The sequence below is a fragment of the Perissodus microlepis genome, chromosome 9 (genome assembly GCF_051167445.1).
Source record: "Perissodus microlepis isolate ML-2025 ecotype Zambia chromosome 9, ASM5116744v1, whole genome shotgun sequence".
NCBI lineage: Eukaryota > Metazoa > Chordata > Actinopteri > Cichliformes > Cichlidae > Perissodus > Perissodus microlepis.
In genome coordinates this window covers 23691822-23712904 of record NC_140469.1, presented here as the reverse complement: position 1 = coordinate 23712904, position 21083 = coordinate 23691822, and the positions used below count along the sequence as shown (strand labels likewise).

Below are 21083 nucleotides of genomic sequence, written 5' to 3'. Positions count from 1 at the left end.
GAGAGAGAAAGCTTTTCAGTTTCAGACGACAAAAGTGAAACAGCTCTTGGCCAAACAGTATCATAATGCCAGTAGTGAAACTTGCATATATTAACACATTGCGTGTCCTTGTGTTTAATGGTTGAATGCACAAAATGTAAAGACTTTTAAAAACAAGAAAGCCTTTTTATTACTACACTTTTGAGCATCTGAAGGTTAAAAAGAAGAATGTCTGACACTTTTTATTGTTTCCCTGATAACTGAAGCATTACACAAAGCTGCAATCCACTGTAAGCCTGATGTCTGGGCCTTCATTTTGTACGATGTGTGCAGGAACACACAAACAAGTAAGCACGCAAGCTTTCTCAAACTATAAGGCCACTGCAGAATGGGGGTGTAGATGCCCAGAGAAAAATATGAAGTGAAACTACGAATGTAAATAAACGCAGTTAAATATACAAATACTTGTTTACTGATGCTGAAACGTTATAAAAATTGTAGGTTTTTATGTTTACCTAACTAAGAGATGACATACTCTGAGTTTAAGATGCTCAATCCAAGGGTGATTAGATGTTTGTCAAATTAAACATCACTAATGAGTTCATTATGAGTTCAAGTGCTTAAGTTAAAAATACTTACGATGTTTAGAGTCCCTTGGCACACAGTGTCACTTAGGAACTACACCCAGTGGCCTGAGCTATAAAATGTACAAGAGGCGAGCTATCTAAAGTTATCTCAACTCAGGATTTTCAGTTGACTGCACTATATATACATAAACTTGATATCCTTGGTTGCTCAGCTAACTATCTTTGTAACCAGAAAACATTTGCAAAATGCTACATTTCAGGTGGTCACAGAGAGTTAGGTTTCGGTCTAATTGAATCATTCCAGCACTTCTTCAATAAAGGCTGTTATTGATATGTTAATAATCAAAAACCATAGTTGGCACTCAGGTTGTACATTCAGAGGTGTTTCTCATAGTTGACCACCCTAGTGTTTGTTCAAAGTAAATGTAAAACCTGGACACAATACTCCAGGTGTAGTTCAGGACAATACCTTTAACTATGAGTTGAGTAATTAACCAATTAACTTAATAATAATTCTTAACCTGTAAACGTCCAGCAAATCGATGCCGATCCATCTTCAGTTAAGGGCGAGGTTAGGTTCATACCCTTTTTTTTTTATTAAAGCCTTGAAAAAAAACACCTTCTAGTTTCTGAAAATATATGGCTAAATAAAAACACGTGGCTAAATCAAAAACCAACCATGGATGAAGGGCTAGAATACTGTATAAAAATTACCAACACAGTGTCTTCTTCCAGAGAAAAGAAGCCTACCCCAACCCACCTTAAATGCTACTTAATTGGCATGTATGTTTGAACAATTAAAAGTGATTTAATGACAGCTATAAGGTCAAACATGTCCTGGCTGGTTAAAAATTATTTCATTTAACTTGAGTGGATTAACAACAACAACAGATTGGTTTGTTATATATTTAACCAATAAGGCTTACTGGGTTTAAAAAAAGCTCATTTGCACTGTAAAAGGTCATATCCGTGTGCTCTTTTACTGTCTTTTTCTCTTTTAAGCAGCAGTTTGTGTGAATGAGTCATCCTGTAACCTTAACATGAATGAACTAAGAGACTGTGCACCGTGTTAGTGGTGAATTCTTAACCTGTAAACATGTCCCCTACACCATATTTATGATCTGTTTAAAAGCCGAACACCTTAACATAGTGACTACAGGGATTTGTGGGCCTCTGGGGTAATTTACTGCTTTTCCCAGTTGGCATTCCAGCATTGAAAGTTGTTTATAAGCGTGCTTCCCCTGAGGTCAGCCTTGTATTGTTTGTTTACATGCCTGCAGAGAGAGAACTCCAATTTAAAAAAAAAAAAGTATTTAAAAGCAATAGGATGTAACTGGAAAATATCTGCAAAATATCTTCATTACTGCTCAGAATTGTAGAGAGTGCTGCTGATCTGTGAGTCAGCCGTTCAAATAAGAAATATAAGGAATTTTTTTTAGAGATTTTAAAAAAGAGGGGGAAAAGTAGCATGGAAACAAAAGTTGAACCTCCGGGTCTGCATGACGCCTGTGAGACAATCCGCTCATTTGTACTTGTAATTGATTACTCGTCCGCGGACTCTGTGGGTAATTAATAGTCATGAATTGCGTGCAACAGCGCAGTGCCGTGGGAAATAATGGCGATGATGAGAACGGTAAGGCCTGTTTCATCCACAGAGCTGGGGAGACTTCGTGGGACACAATGGGCAGACAGACAGAGAGCGAATGTAAACGTGTCAACATCTGCAACTCATCAATGCTACCCGGCGCTGCTTTCCTGAAATCGCTCCCGTGCGGACGCGCTGCAACTCCCACGCGCGGGCTTTCTAATCGTGAATAAAGCCTGATGTGCGAGAGTACAACCCCGAGCCTGCGGTCGCCTTCGAAACAGCCCTGCTATGCATGGAGCGACGTCAGGGGAGGTGAGGTGGGGAGGAAGGAGAGAGGCTGAACCCTGCGCGCATCTGGACCGGAGGTTGATTCCTGTCCCCATCCAGATGCGCAGAGGCACTGGAGGCTATTCTGGGAATTTCTACAAGGAACAAGCTAATAAAAAAAGAGAGAGAGATAGAGAGAGGAAAAAAGCGTCACCTTACCCATTTATGTGTCCCGGTGTGCTGGTAGTGCTCCTGCAGCCTGCTCGGTAACGGGGAAGGCGGTTGTTTCAGGTATAAAGGGGGTTTGCGCCGGACCGAGCCCCAGCCTCCTGCTCGTGCTACAGATCCGCTACAGCAGCGCTGCTGAAACGGGAGGAGCGTCACACGAAACCATATTCCTTCCTCTTTTTTTTTTTTTTTTTATCTCCGGTGACACGGCAGAGGAGGCAGAGCGAGTGACCAGAGACGGAAAAAGAGCTGATGAACGAATCTCTCTCTCTCCCTCTCTCTCCCTCCCGCGTTGCCTTCAATTGCACCGTGTAAACTCTGACTTCCCCATTCGCATTTAGCCACAGCAGGAGGGTACGTTATGAACACGCTGTGACGCAATGTGTTGCACCACGCGTGATGTACTCGGAGCAGATGGCGCAGGGACAAATTCTGTGTTATGGGACAGGAAATCCCAACACCCAAAAAACGCGCTGTGCAGTGCAATGGAAAGTGTAACATGGGTTTGTTTTTTGTTTTTTTGCTTGTTTTTTGTTTGTTTTGACATCACATGTGACTACTTTTCAGTAAATATCAGAACGACGAATGGAAGTCAGGTAAGTTAAGAGAAGAACTGAGGTCTATGGAAGGATTCCCACATTTGATCAAGTTTATGTTAGAAACCTTTTAAAGCAGTTTCATCTCATACAGCCAGTTTGAATAAAAATCCTGTTTAAATACCTCAAATTTACGACAGTCGCCTCACGGTAAAATAAAAATAAATAAATAAATAAACAAAAACAAAACACAAACAAACAAACAGTTCTTGGTGCCAAGAGTGGCACAACCAGATTTAGGAGAAAATGACTTTTTCACATGGGACCAGGTAGGTCAGGGCAGCCGTTTCCCGTTATATCAAAACTGAATCAACATTTACTCAGGTCATCTTTGTCTAATATTGAGATTAATTGGATCTGAAACAAAAACGCAAAAAAAGCTTTTGAAATGCTGTCAATGCTTTTTCACAGCATCGTGTGCACAGTGCGTGCAGGTGGATTTCTGACTGCCTCCATGTGTATTATATGCACGATCTGATTTCCTCGTGTTGGTGTTGTTCCCAGATCATCATACTAAATGTTGTTCCAGGATCAACATTGCAAGTGACCAATCAGAATGTTGTGACGTCATACTTTTGCGACTTCGGGAAAAACCGGCGTAAAACAAAAAACTGTACTTAAGCTGCGAGAAACCGCCTCTGTCCACCGATCAACGGACCCTGACCCTAACCCTAACCGTAACCCTTTAATAAACAGTAAGCAGAATTGATATTGTCCCTGCAACATTGGAATTTCATAAATGCACGAATGGCCTGGCGCGCAAAAGAATAACGTCACAACAATGTGATTGGTCACTTGCAATGTTGAACCTGGAACAACATTTTCATGATGGTCTGGGAACAACACCAACACCAGGATATCAGATCATCCGTATTATATAGCTGAACACTCTGACTACTTTTACTGATAGGTTATGTAAACTTTTGACATAAATTTTAGAATTTTGACTGTTTATTCAACCACATTAGATCTGAAATGAAACAATAAAACAGCAGATGAGGCCTATTTGTTTACAGATGTGCTAACTTGCCCTTCCTCTATCATTCAGAGTTGGCAGCACCTGTTGGAGGGTTGTGGAGCTATGAAAACCTGTTATTTGGGATGTCAGTGGGTGTCCCGACATCCTCGGTGTTCTGTGAGTTCTGGGATCCTACAACTATCTACCCCAGGTTTTCCACAGTCTGCTCACTTTCCTGCCCAACATTGATCATTTCTTTTCTACTGCAGCTGCTGACTGCAACTTTCTGCCACCTCTGATGTTGTCTTGATGGTTTACTTATACTTTTATCCCCAGGTCCTTATGTGGTTTTATTGTGGATGTTCCTGCAAAGCCCCTGCTTGCAAATTCCCCAGGAAAGATTTTCTCTTTCAAGCCTTGCTGCACTACTTCCATGCAGTTTGCTACGTTATACCAGAACATCTTCCTCTCAAATGTACTGTCACAAGGGACTGTGGGTTTGACAAAGTAGGTCATTTGTGTTTCGATCACAGCCGCAAGTCTCGCCTCAAGTAGGTGATGGGAATTTCTAGAAGAATTGTAAACAGGTCGATGACCACCAACATCTTACAGTCCCCTATTCCATCCAGTAATCTTCTGCTTCCTCTGACTTACTGCTCCATCTTGGACAAATACTATCAACTGGTTTGTTCTGCTTGTTTGTTTGGCCATTGCATCGTTGCATTGATGCTTAAAAAGTGCTACAGAGCATAAGAAAGATAGGTTTTAACCTACTCAATCTTTAGGATTTTGAGCTTAAGAAATCTGGATGCAGAAAAAAAAAATTATGTAATAACATAAAGAGAATACCATTGTATTACATTAAATAACAGTTATATTTGCAATCATTTTACAAAAAAAAATAATATTTTCTGTAACCAATTCATCCAAATCTGCACATTCATCCCTCAATACTTGGAAAAATGGATTCACTTGGAAAATAGCATTTTCTGAAATGCCTTTTCTCTAAAAATAAGAACACTCCAGATCTGGGTAGTTTATGTGGGTTTCAGTAAATATGTCAATATTTCCAACAGCCTTTGAAGTTGGTGTGAGCTCAAAGCCTCACACCTGTGTAAGCTCAAATTTCTTGACAACCAACTGTAACTGCGAAGAACCTTGGAAAACACATCCTGTGTCAATGCGAGTGCCAAAGACATATTTGGTATCTGCAAATAAAACTGAACAGGTTTTTCCCTGTGCCCATATTCAACTTGTCAAGCAAGTTTTATGAAATTCAGGCTGGCGTTTTTTATTTATTTTTTGCTTAATCCTGCTAAGAAATAAGAGTGTTTCCAGACCTCCACCTTGCCTTTGGCCTCTGCTGATGAATAAGCTTGTTCCAAAATTAACGTGAAAGACACAATATGCTGACTGTAATATAGTGTTCTGATTGTGAGAGACAGTATTCAGACTTTTATACACCATCAAACACATAATTACGCTCTCTCACACCATGCTGATGCAGTGCTGTTGCCCTCTCTGGATCAAACCACATGTAGGGGAGAATGTGCTGGCAGCAGCAGAAAGAGGGCGATGAAATGATGCAGCAGATATTGGACAGAAAGAGACCAGGATTTTTTCTCACAATCAGCTGCGACTTAGTTGGCGTACATTGACAGAACAAGCTGCTCTACTGACAACAAAGGAGATCTGATATGATAAATTGTAGTACGGCGCAGAAATGGTATTCACATGAATGTAGATAGACTATATTTGTCAACGCATCTCAGGTGTTCGTGACGCCAGGGATAGTTGTCTGACCTTGACTTGCATGTGTGAGGGATTTTGTAGATACAGTGCTGCAAGCTTCTATCTGCTGTAAACTAGAGTGGCCTGTGATATATTATTAAGTATAAAAGAAAACAATACAACACTCCTGTTTTGTGTAAGACACCAAATTAATCTTCAGATTCAGTATTTCTGGCCAAGGGTTGGATGAGAATGCTACAAATTTACTGCGATCACCATGACAACCATGAAGCACCAGCCAACATTAGATTAGCTTAGCTTAGCTTCAAAGACAGGGGAAAAAAAGACGCTTATGCTCTTTTCTTTTAGCTATGAGTGAACCTGAAACAAGCTGCTTAACAAGTTTTTTGATTGATTTGCTTATTTTTGTGTCGTCTTGTGTTATTAAATCATAATGTGGAAAGAATGTAGTACTTAAACAACATGTTATTAGCTGTTTCCCATATTGACTTGACAATATTGTTGTCAGGGTTACTGCAAATCTTTCAAGTCAAAAAATGTCATTCATATTTACAATTTCAAAGCCACTAATTTTTCTAATTATTCCCAAACTTTATAAATAAATCACACATTTTGAAAAAAGTAAGGATTCTTAAATATTAAATGTTTAGTTTAAATGCAACAAAAAGCATCAAATACAAAAGCTCTTCTCAAATGCATTTGATATGCTGACTAATGCCGTTGCCCTATGGTATGTGGGATTGTAGGACTGAAATGCATTCATATTTATACATCATTAATAATGATTCATTCAGCAAGGGCATCTGGTTAAAAAAAAAAATCTTCCAATTCAAATATGCAGAGCTAAGCCCTGTGGCAACCCCTTGTGAAAAAGGGAGCAGGAGAAAATAATATTTACATATATAAATATAGCATCGGCAGAGATTATTCTGCATACTAAGTAGTTTAATTTTGATAATTTAAGTAGCTTTTTAACGACATAACTCATACTTACAGATATTTATGTTCACATCTACATTTCATACTCTCGTAACTCGATGATAAGCTTCGACTTGCACATGCTAGTTAGGGGGAAATGATGTTTCGGTCCTATGTATGTTTTGTACATATTTCAGAATTGACAATGAAGTTGCCTATGATATTGACTTTTGACCTTTTTATTACTTTTATGCTAAATGGCAATACAGAATTTGTAACTAATTCAATATCGTTATCAAAAAGAAGAACCTTTATTTTCACAAACGACTTGATTACGTCTTCAGTCTCCTACGTTTCTATTTTAATTCTATTACATCACTTAAGTAATTTAAATCAATGTTAATGTTAATTTGTTTTTTTGTTTTTAATGGTGTCATTTAATGAACCATAGTCACAGTGGGAGTTGAAATGTCACAAATTTAATGCCATAACAGACATCAACAAAATGCAACACTGTTAGTTTCTACCTTCTCAGTGTCAACGGGATGTTTTCTCACACACATTGATGCTGCTGCTTTAAGGATGAAGAATTGTTTTATCATCAGAGATGGTGGTTATTATCCTCCAGAGAAAAATAATTTATCACAAAGAACTAAGGTGACCCCATCTGGCGGAGGGTTGGTATTACATGATGGACTCAGCCTTAGTTATAGTTTGCCCTCTACTGTAAATGTAGAAAAACATAACAAGAGTTCCTAATACTGTGGGAAGGATTTCTAGCACATTTTGGGGGATTTTGTACATCACATATGCAAAAAAATAAAAAGCTGCATTTGAGAAAATCTTGATCGCTTTTATCTGCAAGGATGGGACTAAAGGTGGGACCGGGATGGCAAAAGCAACATCTTGTTTGTGGCTACTGATATTAAGTATTAAAATACTTGCACTATATTATGCATTAGATTATAGTTTTACTACCATTTGCTTAGCTTTTTTTCATGAATGCATTAAATCTTAAGAGTTCTACAAGACTGTTTGTGCATCTCAGTAACCCATAACAAATTGCCCTAAGAGCTTGATCTTGGTTTCATAACACTAAAGCATGTCTGATGGTTGCAACTGAAAGAAAAGTTTGCTGAAAAGCAAGTTGCTCAGCAGGAAACTAAGAAACATCTCTTGGCACTTACTTGGGTAGTTATCTTCAAGAATGTTCTAAATTAAGTTAATTTAAATAGATGCTAAAACTACATGTATAAAATATACATCAAATCATATAAAAAAATACTTAAAACATGAAATAAAATGTAAACTTTTTTTTAATTTTTAAGCTTAATATAAAAAAAAAAACAACTCCAAAACATGCATACAAACCTTTATCATTGTGTTAAATAGAGATATCAGCCTAAAGAAGCTGTTTACCAAGTTCCTGTCTCTTTAAGCCCTCACCACATGTAAACATTCTGTAAAAATTCTGATTGGAAAACTTCCAGAACAATAAAGCAATGAAATAATCTGTCACCCTCAACTGTTAATGACAAATGGCTGCCCCTTCCTGAACCTAGCTCTGTCTGACATTTCTTCCTGTTAAAAAGTAGTTTTTCCTCCCTGTTTTTGTTTTATTTTTACATTCATGAAAATACCAGTCAAGCAATTGAAGCATTCAAGCAATAAGAAGGTGCAGAAGTATATGGGTTTTTCATTTACACTGTTTTGGAGTTCTACAGGTTTTAAAGATTCTCTTGGTACAACATGACTAGAAATGTCTTTTTAGTTTTTAGGAAATTTGTTTAAATCCTTGGTGATGGTTTGAATACCAAACTGCATTGTTTGGTTATTTGTTTGTTTTTTTAACTGTTAAATACAAATAAAAGTACATTTTATTTTTTAAAAAAAGAGAGGGTGCCGTGGAGGTCTTTGATGTTACAGATCTAATTAGATCTGTTTCAGTGAGAAGAAACAATTGTCACATGAGTGAATGACTGAAATGTCTTCTCAGGCCAGCATTAACCACATCACATGGATACATCACAGTATTCACATTACAGAATGAGCTAAAGTTACTGTAAGTGTCTTCCACAGTGTGTGTGTACAGCAGCATGACTTCCCATTCATTTGTATTATAGTGGGTGGTTGTTAGTAATGAGGCGTAATTATAAATGTGTGCTTGTTCAGTATTTTGTTCCTCCTGTCCTGCTTGTTTTGGTAAAAGGAAGTAGACTACAAAAGGCATTTGATTAAAAAAAAATATATGAAGGAACAGAGCATGCCAACAATTCAGTCATTATTCACAGAAGCATTGTTGTTGTTTGGTATGTGAAGCCTGGCCTCAACAATCCAGGTTCATTATTTCAAACTCCACCCACTTAATAAAGCATATTTCTTGGCACTGCTAACAATGGCGAGTTTTGTAATGTACTACAAGTGCTACACTGCACAAGATTAGAAGAAAAATGACACAACCTTTTAAAAGTAATGGACAAATAAAACTGTGGGAAAGCTATTAAGTACAAACGTCTTCTAAGGGTCCAATTGTTACTTGTTAAAATACATAAATACATTGTAATTCTTTAATTATGGTAAATGGTACCAAATGTTCATACTGGATCAATTAATCATGCTAAAAGCTACATATATCTGTGTAGGTTATCAGTGATCCAGGTTTTGGCAGGTGGGGGAGTCCCAGGTATTTAAGCCCTAGTGAGGGTTGTCCCTGGACACCGTGGAGGGTTATATGACCCTGGACAGGTTGCCAGTCTGTCGTAAGGTTAACACAAATATAATGTCAATAGACGTAAAAATTTAAATAGTATAGATGTTGCTCCGTAAATGGGCTGTAAAATAAAATAATAGCAGTGGCATATAACATTATTTCTAATGGACACACTGCAAAAGATAAACCTGGATAATTATTTAATTATTACATTTTTGTGTAGCTCATGTACTATTACCATGTCATGCAATTTTAAAAAAATAATGTGAAAAAAATACATATACATTTATTAGTATCACAAAGTTATAGTTTAAAGGTGTAATTTTTGGAGGCAGAAAAGCTCTGTTTAATGTTTTCTTTATCCAAACTTATTAAACATATGTAACAAAAAAAAAAAAAAAACCCAAACAACTAAAAAAATCAGTAAATTTTCCTGGGATAATTTTAAGTTGTTCATTAAATTATACTTGTACAGATGTATAATACATTTCCCCGCACATCAAATCACAGGCTCTGCGCATGTGTGTTAACAGACGACCCGGAAGTGGCACAGCTTTATAAGGAAAGGAATCTTCTCAGTAAGGAGGCGGACGTTGTGGAACGTCGAGAAGGTGAGAGGCCTCGCTTTGGTCTTATATTAATCAATCATTCGCGAATGTGTTTTAATTTTGAAAAGAAAGCCTTTTCTTTAGCTGCAGTGCGTTTCATTCGATTCCTGTGAAGCAATGACTCAGAATATGTGTTAAACGAACGTTTTGCTAATTATCTTAATAGTGTGCAATGTCACCTGGCTTTTCAATGCACTCTCTTGCCACCATGTTTCCCTGTTATAGTTAGTCGTAAAACATATATGTAATGCTTTTATTTTTTGCCCAATCTTAATAATAACAACGCATTCTGCGTTATTATTAAGATTGGGCCTGCAAGTGTAAGTTCACTTGGAGCTGGTACATGATGTAACCTTCAGGAACCACTCCCCAACGGCTTCTTGTTTTATAACTTTATTTATTTATGTATTTATTTAATGAACTTTATTGGACAAACAACGAGTATACATTGTATGCTCTGGTAATGTTTTATAAAAGTATGTAAGCCTTATCCTTAATGGAGGGAGGATTTATTTGAAGATCGTTGAATTAAACTACGTTATTTGCTGGCTGTAAGATGCACTGCAGCAGGAAGTACTTGTATTATCTGCAGGCTGACAAAATGTCTTCAAAGGACGTGACACATGGGGAAATCTTACTCCTTCGAGTAAACCACACATGGCATGTTTCAATAGAAAGATTAGTAAATACGGTAACTCATAAGGAAGCAGACATCATTTAGATAGCACAAATATTTTTAGGTTATTTTTTCAGTATATATTTCCTGGTGTTTTTAAATGCCAAAAAAATGATGTAACGTTTTTGTTGTGTGGTGCCTTTATGTGATAAACTTGGTCACTGATATTAGTCGACCAACAATTACAGTTTTGTTTTTTTCTGATGTTTGCTGATATGATAATGTTCCATAGTTTCATTTCAGTACAGTTTGTCCAGCAGAGAGACATGAACTATTACATCCTTAGTACTGGCTGTAATATTACTCCCCTGTAAGTTAATTAGAAAATTAAACATTGCTAGTATGAACCACTCGTGCCAATCATTGGGTGCACTGGTTAACTGATGGATGTAATATATTAAGAAGCAGGCTGCTCCTGTTTGTTACAGGCCCACATCTTGTAGATGAGAGGGCTGGATAGCAGAAAGGGATGCTGTAATTCTGCACTGCACAGATCTCATTCTTCCCTTTATACAGAGTATATAGTTGAACAGATTCTCACTCTATATGCACTCTGATCCACATAGTGTTAATAAAACAAATTTCAACAACAAACGGCACAGCCTTCATAAGGTGACACAGTTTTGTAGATGCCAAGCAAAGCTGTAAACTGCATGGTACAGTAAAGACAATTGAATACTATTCTTTATCCTTATTTTACTTGAGAACTGGCTCAATTACTTATTTTCTGTTAACTTGTTGTCTGTGTGGGACCACAGGAGACAGCCCCTGCAGATCTACGCTGGGTTTTTTTTTGTTTTGTTTTGTTTTTTTTGGATACCAGATGTCCTTCCTGACCCCCTAAAGGATTTGTGTCTCCTCCATTATCGTCCAAGTCTTTCCTGCACATATTTGCATTCTTTGTATTCCCAAAAACAACCAGAAAAGCCAAATCCTGTGTGATCCACAGCTCAGATAGAGAATACCGTGTATATAAAACAAGGTTTTACTGTATATAAAATAAGGGTTTTAAGGCAGTTAGTGTAGAGGAAACACTCCACCCTGCAATACCATGAATAGCTGCTCTGTTACCTGACTTGCTGCACGTCCTCTTTTTTTTTTTTTTTTTTTTTTTTCCCTCCTCTCTCGTGCTCTCTCCTGGCCTCTCTCTCTTTGCTGCCCACTGCCTCTTTGTCCTATATTCTGTTTTTAGAACAACAACAAATCCAGGAGCGATGGATCAGATGAGATTGGCGTTTAACGGCGTGGTACGTTCACAGCCTAAATTTTGCACATTGTCACATCTTCATCACCGTTTGTATCTTGAGCAAACTGATAAAACGGAAGCAATCACAAAGTGATAAGCTTTGTTTGCTTTTTTTTTTTTTTTTTTAAACAACTCGACCATTGTTACTACTTTGCTGCTCTTGCTCTTATGCAGCTGCTGAATCTGGAGCATGTCGCTCTCATAGTTTTCGCTCTGATCTTCTCCAGGTTAAAAGTGTGCGTTACAGCAGGTTCCCCCTGCAGCCCACAGAGAACGGAGAAAGGCATCTGGAGGTCAAACTGTCTGAAGATGGCGCTGAGGAGTTTACAGACGTGGAGGCAGAGGGCTCACCAAGCTTCAGGCCGGCACCTCAAAATTATAGCCGGTGTTCCATTGCCTTCCTACTCCTGGGAACCCTGCTGATATTGATCGTTGGTAGGTTATGCTCTGAAAACCTCTTATACTAATCCAAGTCTACAGAAAGGAAAATGACTCTCTTTATGTACTTTGTATGTACTACATTTTAATCGGTTTTGGTGTGTGCTTTGTCTTCCAGGCTATCTGCTTGGTTATATCAGTCACAGTAAACCTAAAGTGGAGTCGCTGAACTGCAGCCCAGTGACACAAGCTCCGGTTGCACCAGTGACACAAGCTCCGGTTGCACCAGTGACACAAGCTCCGGTTGCACAACCTGCAGAAGTTGAGATGGACTTCAAGAGCATCTCTCAACTTCTTGCGAGGAAAATGACCAGAGAGGCCTTTCAAAAGACTCTAGGGTACACTGAATATGCACACACCTTCAAACCAAACACACATTTAATGTCAATCATTTCAAGACTAAACTGAGATGCCAACAGAAAAAGTAAATAAGATGTCCTTTCTGCAGGGACTTTGGTAAGCCCGGGCGTTCAGGAAGTGATAAAGACATGAGTTTGGCAAACAGCATCTTTGATGAATTCAAGAAACTAGAGATGGATCCCTGGACAGACGTCCACTATGTTCAGCTGCCGATCCCAGACAGGTACCTGGAACTTTAAAAAAAATAAATACGTTTTTTATTTAATCAAATGATTGTGGCATTAATTCAGAGGGAGGCTTTCTGTCTCTGTGATTTCCTGATTTGAGTTTTGCACGCCAAACTGTTTAGTGTAAAAGGAGGAGTTACAAAATCAAAACAAAAAAGAATTCTACAAATTACACCTGAATTTGTCCATTGACATTTTCTAATGCTTCATTATAAGTTGTATATTTGTTAAATAAACACTGGAACGCACATGCATGTTTGTGACAAAAAATGGATTGAAATGTCACAAACCTGTAAAATACAGTGTGTCCAAGGAAAATGATTTTTAACAGGTTCTTGCCTTCTCCTTTGCAGCCAGAATCCAAACAAGGTTCAGTTTGGTTCAGAAGATTTCAGCCTTACTGGGTATCTGGCCTACAGCGCTACAGACAGAGTTCAGGTGAGCCTAAAGCTTTGGCAAAGAACCACTTTAGTTTCACTTTCTGAAACCTGTGAAACAAACCACGAATGTCAGAAGATTTGTAGTTAGGACTGTTGTTCAGAAACCTTGTGTATCTTGTTAATTTAACTAACTGCTATTAATTGGTATTTACAGGGCAAACTTGTGTACGGCAACTATGGGCGTAAAGAGGACCTGGATATCGTGAATAAAAATAAGGTTGAGTTAAAAGGCTGCGTGCTGCTCGTCCGTGCTGGAAAGATCAGTTTTGCAGAGCAGGTATGTGTGCATGATGAAGATGGTGTAGGTAGGGTAGCAGAGTGAAGCGTTAGAAAAATGAATTCTACTTGTGAGTAACTCAAATTTAACTGCAACTTTGAGGAAATGGGTTCAGTTACTCACAGCTGGTTGTCAGAGTTTTTCTTTAAATTTCTCTTGTTCAGCTTACACTTATCTTTTACATTGATCAGCCTTCACTTGGAAGGCTTTGAGGTGCATTTAAATTAAGGAAGCTGACGAACAGGTTTTGTTCCACAAACAAAATTCTTTAGTTTTTTTTTTTTTTTTCTCCTCCTTTCAGGTGGCCAATGCTGATGGTAGAGGGGCGTCTGCTGTTCTGATCTACCCCGATGAAGCTGATTACAATTATGTAGCTGACCCTGTGCTCTATGGACATGTGAGTTTGTAAAATAAGTCAAGTAGGCAGTAAAGTGTTGTTTTGTTATGGTAGTGGATATCCCCCCCCCCCCCCCCCCCCCCCCCCCCCCCCCCTTTTGCCTGAATCTGTGTTTTCATGTCCCCTTCAGGTCCATCTGGGCTCAGGTGACCCCTACACCCCTGGATTCCCCTCCTTTAACCACACCCAGTTTTCCCCAACTCGGTCATCTGGCCTCCCCGAAATCCCAGCCCAGACTCTCACCCGCAGTGTTGCTGTAAAACTTCTTCAGTAAGGCCACACACAGATCAATGCAGACATGAACAGTGTTCTACAGATTAAGAAACATTCATATGTTTACCCACTGTGTGATGACCATGATGATCATGGCTTTACCATCAGCATCAGTTAAACAGGACAGCTGCCAGACACCTCTACAATTTCATGCTGCTGAGTTCAGTATTATATCTGCCACAGTTAAAACTTTTCATTTGTGTTCTTTTAGGAAAATTGGTGGTCCTGAACCAGATGAAACAAGTGGTTTTAAAGGTGGATTCAAGCAAGTGTCTTACAGGCTGGGAGGCGTTGAGAACATCACTGTTGAGGTCAACAACAAGCTGGTGAACAAGGAGATCCATAATGTGTTTGGGGTGATCAAAGGATTTGATGATCCTGGTAAGACTAAACTTTTATTTGGCGTGACTTAGCTTTTGGTTAGTCTTAGGCCAAGACGTGTGACATTAAGATGGATTTGTTCATGAATCTGCAGATCGCTACATTGTACTGGGAGCTCAGAGGGATGCCTGGGGTAGCGGCTACGCCAGAGCCACTGTTGGCACCTCAGTACTGGTACAGCTGGCCAAAGCTTTCCATGAAATGGTCGAGAATGGTAAGGAATAAAAACAAAATGCTATACAAACAACAGTTGGTGGGACTGGGTACACTGGACCGCAGTGCAAGAAGTATCATGGTGTTATCATCTGGTATGCATGTCGTCTGTAGATGGGTTCAAGCCCAGGAGAAGCCTGGTGTTTGCGAGCTGGAGTGCAGGAGAATATGGAAGTGTTGGCGCTACAGAGTGGCTGGAGGTGAGAACTGCATACCTTTTGAAAGGAGATGCCTACTGTATTGATAGTGTTTTAACATGTCTCATCTGTTTGTTTTCTTTTTAAGGGTTATATGGCCTCTATTGACAAAAAAGTGTTCACCTACATAAGTCTGGATGGGGTTGTCATGGGTATGTAGACAAATTTACACACGCAGGACATCTCAGCACTTAAATGGTGGCATTTGTCAGTTGACCTCTTTTGGGTTTTTTGTTTGTTTGTTTGTTTGTTTTTTGATTTGTTGCTTTTTCTTTACAAGGTGAGGGGGGCTTTATGGCCTCAGCAAGTCCACTGCTCTACAGCCTCCTTGAGACCACGATGAAAGAGGTATTACACTGATTCATAGTGATACACGTTTCGTACAAATGGATAGTTTGTGCTGACTGTAATCTGCCTTGTTCTTAAAGGTAAATAGTCCTGTTGGTGCTGGCACGGTGTACGACATGGCAGGAAAAACAATGTGGGAGGCTAATGTGTAAGTAGGAAACCAGTGTGGTGAAATGAACCACAGTGCATAAAACTTTAGTCAAGTAATAGAGGAACACTCTTGCATATGAAGGGGACAAATGGATTTACTATAAACAGGCCCCTGGACAATATTTGACTAATGATGATGATTGATTGTACTCTGAGATTGCACACCTTTATTTATTCAACTATCTGGCTGATGAGCTAGTCCTAAAACATTTATGTAGGCAAAATTAAAGTGTGTGTGTGTGTGTGTGTGTGTGTGTGTGTGTGTGTGTGTGTGTGTGTGAATGAATATGTATATTTTCAAAGTTGGCAAAGGTGATCTTAAATAGTTTGTACAGTAAAACGACTCTAATAATCAGTGAAATCTGATGTTCTTTAAGCTTGCAAATTTCTGCCAGTTATCAGAATCCAGGTATTTTCACATGTTGGTGGAGTTTTATAACCACCCTCTTGAGACAAAAGCTTGAGCTTCACACAGCTCTGAATGCCATAACGAGTGGAATATTGCTTAATATGGTCATCCCAGGTATTCCGGTTGTAACCCCAATCCACCTGTTGTTCGAAAGTGGGGAACCAATTGGAAGTAAGGAAGAGGAGCTAAAATGGCTCGTTTCAGACAGGATGAGCTGAGTGACTACACAAAGGCTCTGTATAAGATTAAAAAATATTAATAAGTGTGAGTCCTACAAAGCTGTTCTACTAGAGCCAAAAATAAGTATAATTGGCCCCTTTAAAATAACTGTCTAAACACTTATAAAAATGACTCTAAACCAGTTATTTCATAGCAGATAATCAGGGATTACTTTGAGACATCGACCCCCCTAATGTTTCTTTCTGTTTTACCCATCTACAATAACAATTTTTTATTTATTTATTTTTTCTTCTTTCCCTGCATTCAGAATGAGACCGATGACAATAGATGACCCAGCCTATCCCTTCTTGGCTTTCTCTGGAATTCCCTCAGTCTCCTTTCACTTCATCAAACCAAATGTGAGGGGTGGTTCATTTATATATTTAAAACAAACAAAAAAAAAAAAGTCTGCTTGTCGTTTTAAACATTAAGCAAACAGTGATGTGTATTGAACTGTCTGTATGTTTCTCCACTTAAGTCTGAGGTCTACACTTATTATGGCACTCAATTGGACACCATGGACCAACTTAACTATGAAACCAACAATCAAACCAACAAGATCACGGCGATAGCAGCACAGTTTGCTGGTCAGATGGCCCTGCACCTGGTTCATGACCACCTGCTGAGCTTGGATGTGAACCGGTACAGCAAAACTCTCATCAAGGCTGTGGCGGGCGTCTACAAACACGTCCGGCTGCTCTCACAGGTTGGCGTCTTCCTGACTCTTTTTGTTTCATTTTCATCCATGTTATGAATTTCATGTGATTAAGAATATTTGTTTTGTCTGGTGAAGGATTTGAGTCCCAGCTGGTTGAACCGTGCACGAGGCTCCTTCCAGCGTGCTGCCAGGGACCTCTACAATGACATTGCCAACACCAACTTGGATGACAAAGAAGCCTGTCGAATCCTCAACAACAGGATCATGATGGTAATGCATGTATTACAAGACCTCTGCTGGGTCGTGTGTTGTAATTTAAAAAAAACTATACATTTTGAAAATACTTTTCTGCTCCGTACCCCTCATTTGTTCAGGTTTGCTGAGCCTCAATCTAATTTGTCTCTCCCCTCTCATTCCTAATTTTTGTAAGTTGTAATACCTAAAGCTCAACTGTGAGCTTGACAAGCATGCAAAACATCTGTGGCCCTAGTTTTCCTCTTTTCCAAAGAGGAAAACTAAAGCCACATGGAATTGTAAGCTCAGTCAGTTTATAGATGTCACAGATGCTGACAGACCAAACTTCATTATGAAGCTTGGCGTCTGTGTTGCAGTGCTGTGCTCGCATCAGAAAATGTTGGTTTACACAAGATTGTCATTAACCAAAAGCTCAGACATGCCATTTTGTTACTTAGCAGAAGAGTTTTAAGTTAAAACAAACAAACAAAACAAAACAAAAAAACTACAAGATGCTGGATTTTGTATTTTAATTACAAAAAAAAACTAGTGATTTGGTTTGACCCAACTTAAAATATTGTGCAAAAAATCTTGAGCACAATATTCTAAGGTTCCTTGCTTTATATTTTGATAGAAGAAATGGTAAGTGGGTGCATCGATTTATTGCAACGCATGCAATCTACACAAGTGGCCGACATTGTTTTATGGTACCTTATCTGTTAGTTACTGTGTAGTGACGTCCTGGTGTCTTATATCCCAGCTGATGGAAATGAATAAAAAGCTGGGACTCTTTTTCTACACCTAGTCTAGCATTCTTTTCTGGAACCACAAGGAAAATATCAGCAAGAGCTATTCTGTAGTTACTAATTATGTGAAATGTGTTTTTTGTTTTTTAACTAAAGGTTGAGCACAGCCTCCTCTCCCCATACGTCTCACCTGTTAAGGTTCCCTTCCGTCACCTACTGTTTGGCCGAGGCTCCCACACTCTGGCGTCCATTGCTGAGACTACTGACGTGGATGAACTCCACACCGAGCTGGCCTTAGCCACCTGGAACTTGCAGGGATGTGCCAATGCCATGGTGGGAAACATCTGGGACCTCGATGAAGAAATTTAAATTGGTGGGACGCAGAGATGTGAGGGTGGGAGTTGTGTGTTTGCATGTGTATTTTTTGGAAAGTAAATCATAGCGCTCCAATATCAGCACTTAAAAGCACAAGCCGTTAATCAGAAACCCCAACCTTTGTTATAGGCTTTTCAGATTTCAGGGGATTTCAAATCAATTCCACAAATAGTCTCGAAGAGGACAGTGTTAAAGTGTAGGGCTGAAAACTGTGAACAAGGATTACTTGAAGAAATGAAATGCTACTGACAAATCCACCTCCTCTCAAGTAGACTCGAAGCTCTTGCTGCGACCACTTGCCATCAAAGCACTAAAAGACCTTATATGTATTTGTTTGTTTTGTTTTTTTAATTATTTATCAGTGGCAGTGTCCACTATAAAGCTGTTTGTCTTTTTATACGACATTATCGGAAGCAGTGTCTTCCATAATTATGACGGTTATACTGTCGAAACCTACGGCAGTATCTGCTACAGAAATGACTCCAAATGTTGCTGGGAAAAAAAGACCCAGATAAAGTTTAATCTTTCTACCCTCTTTTTCTTCCTTTAGCGTTGAGCTGCTGTAAAAGCAGGCTTTCACAAATAGACTGACATAAGTGCATCTGTGGACTCCCTCTGTTAGAAGGGAGAAATTAAGGGTATAAAAAATTGTATCTTGGTAGATTTAAAAAAAAAAAAAAAAAAAAAAAATGTATTTAATGAGATTTTCCAATGCCTGACTAAAGCTGGCAAGGAAACAAAAAAATTGTCTGCAGTTTGTGGAAAATTGTTTATTTATCACAAGCAAAGAGGTTTATTCTGCAATTGGTGACAAAGTGAATGTCAAATAAGGTTTAAAAAAACAAACAAAAGCAATGCAGGCACAATACTAAATCCTCTGAGCTCAAAGAGACCTTTATGTTGCACTGTCTACTTTGGAGCATTTAATGAGTTTTGATATTTTTATCGGGAGCAGTGCCTTCCATAATTAAACCGCATTATCGGGAGCAGTGCCTTCCATAATTAAACCGCATTATCGGGAGCAGTGCCTTCCATAATGATAAACAGTGACGGTAGTTTTTGCCTACCATTGTGTGTTTTTTGTATACGTGTATTTATCGAGAGCAGTGTCTCTCATATTTCACTTGAAAAGTGGAACAACTTATCGGGAACAGTGTTTCCCAGAGTTTTATACTTTATTTGTTTTGGGCTTTTGTTTTGTGTGCATATAGGTATTGTCCTTCATAGAGTGTGTGCACTCTTCTGGTTCCTACTGTTTTTGTTTGTGCATACATTTCCTCTTTAATATTATTACTAATCATAGTGAGCCTCATCTGGGCAGGATTGACAGTACAGGTCGAGGTAGAAAAATGAGGACATTATTCCAAACGGCGCATAAACAAAGTCATCTAGATGGGGTGGTGGGAAAAGCAATTTGTCATTTGTATTAGTTATAAATCAGCTAGGAAAAACTCAATGCTCACATTTCTAACTTTTCAATATGAATTGATAGTTCTGTGTCTATAGGGTTATTATAATCAGTAGGGGCTCATAGCCAATTAGGTTTAAATTGTGGCACCAATAAAAGTATACCAGTGTCAGTACCTGCATCAGATTCAAAATGTTGCTTTTTGAGTTTAATCAGTTTTTCTTAATTTAATCAAATTGTAACTTGCTGATCCTTTTTTAAATTAAGCTCAAGAAGTGGTTGGGAAAAGGAGAAAGGGGCTACACACCTAAAACTACCCTGCAGTAGCATATTGAAGCTTTTACAGGGTCTCACTCTTTTAATAGCTATGATGTCTATAACTACATTATTACTTTAACGTGACTTAGGCTTACTTATCCTTCAAGGTTATTTTAAAATTCAGACATTTAATTGACATAACAGGGAAACTGCTGTTTTCATTATCATTTTTTTTTTTTGCCTTCCCAGTGAATCCAGTCCATATGAGGCTTTTACTACTTATACAATAATTCTAAGCACTGAAGGATGTTGAAATGAGTGCACTATAATCATTAAAGTTATAGCAACAAACCTGGTCTGTTAGCCTTGTGACCTCAAAACCTCTTTTCTTTGTTAGTGACTGAAAACACAAATGAATTCACTTGCATGAGTTTTCTCCTCACTGCATGTTACTAAAGTATAGCTCAGAGTGGAACAATATTACAGAGTTTCACTTGTCCAAATTAAATTTATTTGTGGTTGTTTGTTGATCATAATTCCAACTTTTTTTTTTTTTCTTTTCTTTTTTTTGGAATTGTTATCCCTGAATTAGTAGAGTTATAACCGTCAAGTTAAAATGTCATAAATCAGTACAGGATATTAAAAGCTACTAATCGTATCAAAAGGATCTGTCACTGAAAACTGTTTCATTATTTAAGCGATTTCATTAGTTCAGCTACTCCTGTATTATCTTGCATCCATTACAAGAATAAGTTTCTCCACATCCTGAACTAGAAATGTGATCATTAGAAAATTTGTTTTGGCTCACCGTATTGCTGAAAAATACTGAGAATGATTTCTGTACTTCAGATGTTGTTGACATTCTTTATCGTGACATCCATGTTCAGTAGAAAATTGCAATAAACCCTTTGGCTTAGCATAAAGACTGTCTCGCTCCTTCATTGTCTTAATCCTTACGGTTT

The 21083-nt window shown here is 38.5% G+C and overlaps 2 protein-coding genes and 1 long non-coding RNA gene across 4 annotated transcripts in view; 2 read left to right on the top strand and 1 right to left on the bottom strand.

Moving 5' to 3' along the window:
- The window catches only part of sh3kbp1 (SH3-domain kinase binding protein 1), a 46197-nt gene extending 43268 nt beyond the window's left edge, over positions 1 to 2929 (bottom strand). For both annotated transcript variants that reach the window (XM_084939746.1, XM_084939747.1), the window contains exon 1: positions 2641 to 2929. In XM_084939746.1, coding sequence (XP_084795872.1) covers positions 2641 to 2644 — 4 coding nt within the window. In that variant the 5' untranslated portion in view covers positions 2645 to 2929. The remainder of the gene's footprint in view (positions 1 to 2640) is intronic.
- A 72-nt stretch (positions 2930 to 3001) lies between these two features.
- Positions 3002 to 9269, top strand: LOC146380565 (uncharacterized). Its single transcript, XR_014801323.1, has 2 exons — positions 3002 to 3245; positions 4294 to 9269. It is a non-coding gene; the product is annotated as an uncharacterized LOC146380565 (long non-coding RNA).
- Positions 9270 to 10105: 836 nt separating this feature from the next.
- Positions 10106 to 21044, top strand: tfr1b (transferrin receptor 1b). The gene is made up of 19 exons (XM_084939742.1): positions 10106 to 10194; positions 12060 to 12114; positions 12341 to 12548; positions 12670 to 12889; positions 13000 to 13134; positions 13492 to 13576; positions 13733 to 13855; positions 14157 to 14252; positions 14383 to 14522; positions 14737 to 14906; positions 15001 to 15120; positions 15234 to 15319; positions 15405 to 15468; positions 15597 to 15664; positions 15745 to 15812; positions 16711 to 16801; positions 16921 to 17148; positions 17236 to 17370; positions 18237 to 21044. The coding sequence occupies exons 2-19, from the start codon at positions 12082 to 12084 to the stop codon at positions 18447 to 18449; spliced, it is 2283 nt and encodes a 760-aa protein (XP_084795868.1). The 5' UTR covers positions 10106 to 10194; positions 12060 to 12081; the 3' UTR covers positions 18450 to 21044.
- Positions 21045 to 21083: the final 39 nt, after the last annotated feature.